Genomic DNA, 5648 nt, shown 5'->3' with positions numbered 1-5648 from the left:
CAGATTGACTTCTTTCAGTGTCATTTCATGGCCGGAGGGCTCTGAATCCCTCTTCTCCCCACCCCCCCACCCCCCTCCTCGTGCCCGGCCCCCTCCTCTTCCCCTCCTTTCTCTTTCTTTCTGCCATCCAAATTTACAATCCCTCATTTCCATTCCGCTCCACCCTCTCTCCGGGGACTTTGTTCTCCGCCTGTATCATCGCACAGCAATTGTTCCGTGTTTATTTCAAACATTTTGGCGGGCTGTCACTCGATGGAAACTTAATTAATTGCAGGGTTTGTGAGCCCGGCACAATGGTGTCTGAAGGGAAAATAAAATAAAATGCCATAATTGGGAGCAGCTCGTTGAATGAAGGGGAGATGGAGGAGATGCAGATGTGCGGCTGGCGGCCGGATGCTGAGAGCGGCTGCCCAAATTGGGGGGAGATCCTTTCAAAGGGAGGTTTGGGGATGGGTTTGGGGGTCCCGGGCTGTGCCCTGTGAGCCAGGCCCAGGTCCACACGCTGCGGCCCCTTCTCGAGCAAATCTCCTCCGTGGGGAGGCAATAGGGGGAGGATGGTCCCCGGGTTATGGGGGGACGTGGGGATGCGATAAGCCCTGACACCCCCCATGACCTGGGGTCCCCCGGAGGTGGCGAAGCGATCCCCACTCCCCGCGTGGGATGCTCAGGGAGGAGGTTTGGGGGGGGAAGGGTTGGGGGACAGCCCCGCCCCTCCGTCCCTATTGGCTCAAAGTTTGGGGGCGCGGCGCTGATTGGCCCCCCCGGTTCCCACCCCCCCAAATTCCCCAGCGCGCTGCGTTCCGCGGCCACGGCCGGGGCCGCCGCCGCCTCCGCCGCCCCCGGGGCCGCCGCTGCCGGGAGCCCGGAGCCCCGGAGCGGCCATGCGGGCTCTGTGGGCGCTGTGCCTCGCCGGGCTGGCCGCTGCCCTCGGCAGTTTCTCGGCGGATCAGTGCAGCTGGAGGGGGAGGTAAGATCCGGGATGCGTAGGGCAGGGCTCATCCCGATCCCCATCTCCGTTCCGATCCCGACCTCAGTCCCGATCCCAATCCCGGTCCCGGTGGCGAAGAAAGCCCCGAGCGTCTCCTAAGGATGAGTCCTTGGATCTCCCCCTGCCTCAGTTTCCTCGCTCGAACTGACGCCTCAAAATGCTACCCTCAGCCCGGGGGAGCTCCGAGCTCCTTTCCACATCCCCTCCCCTCTCCCGTGCGTTCCTCCATCCTCCTCTCCACGCGGTGACCCCGCTCCCTACCGCCCCGCGATTGGTTGGTCGGAATGGCTGCTGGAACCCTAAAACTTCCCCCGAGACCCCAGAAACTCTCCCCGGGGCCTTTTCCCACCCCGGAAAGGCGCCGAACTCGGGAACAAAGAGCGGGGGCCCGGCAGGAGGGGCTGCGGCGGGGCCACGGGGCCGCGCAGCCGCCAGCGCCTCGGCACGGACAAAGCGGCCACCCCCGCTCCCCCCGACCCTAAAGGCGGCCCCGCTTCCCTCGGCTCCCTGCGTAGCAGCCACGGCGCCAGGAGCGGCAAAACGCTGCGCTGGGAACTTGAGAACCCGAATCCCACAAGAGCAGGGAGCGGGGTGACCCCCCGCAACCCACAGATCCCAACACCCAAAAGTCCGCCTTGAAAAGGCAAAGGGAATGGGGTGCATCTGGGGACGAGGAGGGCGAAAACATGCAGGAAACATCCCCAAATGGGGGTGGGGTAAATCACTAAAGTGCACCCCAAAGCCGAGGGGTCAAGGCTGTAGCATTTCTCTTTGGGGTTTCCAAGCTCCCATGTGAGGACACCCCGGGTGGGTCAGGGATTGGGGTCTACACTCGGGGTCCTGCTGACCCCACACACGGTGCCTTGCAGCGGCTTGTCGCAGGAGGCGGGCAGCGTGGAGCAGCTCACCCTGCGCTGCGCCGAGGGCTCCCTGGAGTGGCTGTACCCCACGGGGGCACTCCGCCTCCGCCTGGCCCCCCGCCTGCCCCCCGCCACCACCGCTGATGGCCGCGACCCCCGACACGTCACCGCCTGCCTTCAGCCCACCGGCACCTTCCGAGGGGCTCAGCTCTACCTGGAGCGGGATGGCGAGCTGGAGCTGCTGCTGCCCGAGGCCGAGGCTGCCCCACGGCCCCGTGTGAGGTGTTTCAGCTGGCCGCCCCACGAGCAGGTGGCCCTATTCCTGCAAGCCACCCCGCAGCGAGACATCAGCCGCCGCATTGCTGCCTTCCGCTATGAGCTGCGGGGGGACTGGCTCGCCCGCCCCGTGCTGCCAGCCGAAGGTGAGAACATCTTCAGGTGCTTCAAGTGGGAAAACCTCTTGAAAAGGGGGGTTTCTCTCCCCTCGTGGTGCGGGCATGCTGAGGTGACAATGATGCTTGGCTATTGCAGGGGTGTGCCGGCCGTGCAATGACACCGAGCTCCTGATGGCCATTTGCACTAGTGACTTTGGTGAGCGCATCCTTGGGCTCGGGAGCAGGGAGGGAAATACAAAGTGGGATGTTGTAGGGATGGGGTGACAGGACAGCGCTGCTTTGAGAGCCCTGCGTTGTCCTCATCCAGCCCATGGCATGGCCATGGGGCCCCATGCTGCTCTCATATGTCATGGCCCTGTTCTGCATCCATATGGGGCCATGTGTTCTCCTTCACTCTGCTGCTCTGTCAGCCTGCAATGGGTCCCTGAGGCTGCTGGGGGATGGGGTTGTGGATGGGAATAGGGAGAAAGAACAAGAATAGGGAACAGGAATGAGCACAGGAATGAGAATAATGATGGAGATGGGGATGGGGACAGAAATGGGGATGGGGATGAGGAAAAGAAATAGGAATGGGAATGGGGACAGGGATGGTGATGGGAACAGGAATGGGGAATGGGGTTGGGAATAAGGAACAGGGATGAAAGTGGGAACGAGGATCAGGACTGAGAAGAGGAAGAGGATAGGGATAGGGATGGGGAAGGGGATGGAGCTGGGGAAGGAAATAAGGATGAGGATATGAGGATGGGGATAAAAAAGAGGAAGGGTGTGGAGAAAGGGATGGAGATGGGGATTGGAATGGCGATGGAGATGGGGATAGGAATGGCGATGGAGATGGGGATAGGAATGGCGATGGAGATGGGGCTGGGGGCAGACACACACTCATCCCTCTCTCTGCCTTCCCCCGCAGTGGTCCGCGGTACCATCCACAGCGTCTCCAACAATGCAGAGCTGCAGGAATCTGTCATCGGGGTGAGCGCCGTCCGCATCCACCGCCAGAAATTCCCCCTCTTCCAAAGTGGGGGGCGGCCGGGGCGGGCGGCGGGCAGCATCCGCACTCCTCTGCGCTGCGGTGTGCGGCCGGGCCCCGGCACCTTCCTCTTCACGGGGTGGCTGCACTTTGGTGAGGCATGGCTCAGCTGCGCTCCCCGCTACAAGGACTTCCAGCGCATCTACGAGGGCGCCCGGCGCAGGAGGCAAAACCCCTGCGAGTTCCCCGTGGACTGAGCAGCTCGGGGTGGGCAGCCCCCAGCTTGGGAGTTGGGAGCAGCCCTGCTCGAGAGACACTGGAAAATGTGTTTATCTCAGCCCCCTCCAGCTGCCCTGGGATGCTGAGGGCATCGCTATGCGGAGGGGGCTGCATGCTGTCTGCAGGGACAGGCACGTAGGGACGTGGGAGCGCGGTGGGTGGGGATGGCCCTGTGAAAATCCTGCAGGATAGGATGGGATTTTCCCAGTGGGTGACCCTGGGGGGCTGCAGAAGGGGGCTCCGGGCTGGGGGTCCTGGGGGCCAAGGGGTCATTGCAGGTGTGGGGATGCTGCAGGACACAAGGAGAGCGGTGGCACAGCGCAGTGGTGACAGCAGGGAAAGGAGGCGGATAGGCAGTGTTGAGGGTGGAAGGGGGGCTGCAGAAATGGAGAGCCATGTCCTGGCCCTAAGGGTGCCAAGGGACATGGGAGGAGGGGAGAGTGGGAGGAGCGAGGCTGAAGGAGCGAGGCTGAGGAGGGAGCAGAGGTGGCACGGAGGGTCCCCATCAGAACCAAAGTGCTGAGCGCAGGAGGGAGACAGGAGCAGGGAGAGGTGGAGCAGGGAGAGGTGGGGCTGTGCCACTGCCCACATGGGGCCACCATGGGGCCACCATGGGGCTGTGACTCCACAGTGGCTTCCCGGTGCCACCACACCAGGGCAGGGGGGGATTTCGGACTGTTGAGGGTGGGGGGGGCGTCATATGTGCACTAAAGTTATAACGATACCAAATTTGTGATTTTTCTTTTTATATATATATATATATATAAACTAAGCTGTATTTCTCATGGTTGTGGCCTTCTTTAACTGAGTGCTGACAGATGGGCACTGAGCATCGTGGTGCGCGGCTGAGCATCCCGCACCCTGCAGGGCTGCAAACACCCATAGGAATACATAGATGCACATAGATACATTTTGCTATATCCAAATTGCTCTTCCCAGGGTCACTCCCCCCCCCCGGTGTTGCTGCTGTCAGCACCGATCTCATCAGAGCCCACAGCCACAAGGCTCTATTGTGCCCAGCCCAACCCTGGAGCTCCTCTTCCCCATCCACAAACCGCTCCCGATGAGCTGCTGGATTTGGAGCTTCATTAAAATAGGGGCATGCAGATAAAATGCTGGGATCTGCCTGCAAGAGTGCAGCCCGTGCGGGTGGTGCAGGACACGTTATGGATGTGGTTTGGGGCCGCGTCGGGATTGGGGGTGGGACAGAGCCCCCAGATGGGGGTTAGAATGGGAAGGAGTGGGAAATCTGGAGGAGGGAGGTGGAAAAGCAATAAATGAGCGCAGACAAAGGGCCCCGCGCTGCCCACGCAATCCCGGCTCCTGTGACCCCAGCACATTCCTCTCGCTGAAATTATTGCATGTAATGCTCTGAGCATCCGGCGGCTTTCTGTCCAGCGACCAAATCCCTTGTTTTTCTCCCTCTCTGTTTATTTGGTCAAATCAGATCGTTCCGCTGCAGCGGAAAAGGCTGCGGCGCTGCTTTTCTCTCCAATGTGGATTTTCAGTGGTGTTTTTGGTGCCCTCTGCCCCGGGTCGGGGCCGCCCACCCCTGCTTCCCCGCTGCGCCGGGCCATGGCTTCCTACAGGAGGTGCCACGGTGTCACCAGCGCTGTGAGTTGGGGATGGTGATGGTGAGTTGGGTCTCAGGGATGGCACCGTGGTCCTGGCATCCCCATCCTCTCAGCATCCCCCCCCCCGATGCCCACCCTCAGTGAAGGGTGGCACCAAGCAGCGGGCAGAGCTGCAGTGATTATTCTCCATCCTGTTCATGTTTCCTCTGCAGGGTGGAAAACAAGGTGAGAGGCACCGTGATGGTGAAGATGGATGAGGGACGGTGGCGTGGCATGGGGCTTTGTGCCAACTGGGCACAGGGTGGGGGTCTGGAAGTGATGGCTGTCCCCATTGTCACAGTGGTTGCACCAGATGGGAGGCCTGGAGACAACCCGTAAGCTGACCCCCCTACACAACTCAGTGTCCCAGCACAGGGGACCTCATGGCCACCTCATGGCCACCGCAATCCAGGAGTCAGCAAATGCTGTGGGTTGGCACCCACCGTGTGTCCCCAGGGTCCCTGTCACCATCCCCAGCGCACAAAGAAAGCTGCCGTTTCGCGCCACTTTCTCCCCCCAGCCCTTTTCTACCCTCCCCCTTACACC

The 5648-nt window shown here is 61.5% G+C and overlaps 1 protein-coding gene across 1 annotated transcript; it reads left to right on the top strand.

Moving 5' to 3' along the window:
- Window positions 1-799: 799 nt before the first annotated feature.
- Window positions 800-4146, top strand: METRN (meteorin, glial cell differentiation regulator). The gene is made up of 4 exons (XM_072349401.1): window positions 800-967; window positions 1858-2270; window positions 2380-2439; window positions 3151-4146. Exons 1-4 carry the CDS (start codon window positions 882-884, stop codon window positions 3465-3467), a joined length of 876 nt encoding a protein of 291 aa, XP_072205502.1. The 5' UTR covers window positions 800-881; the 3' UTR covers window positions 3468-4146.
- Window positions 4147-5648: the final 1502 nt, after the last annotated feature.

The sequence above is a fragment of the Excalfactoria chinensis genome, chromosome 14 (genome assembly GCF_039878825.1).
Source record: "Excalfactoria chinensis isolate bCotChi1 chromosome 14, bCotChi1.hap2, whole genome shotgun sequence".
NCBI lineage: Eukaryota > Metazoa > Chordata > Aves > Galliformes > Phasianidae > Excalfactoria > Excalfactoria chinensis.
The sequence above is the reverse complement of the archived record's forward strand: the minus strand, read 5'-3'. Positions and strand labels throughout refer to the sequence as shown.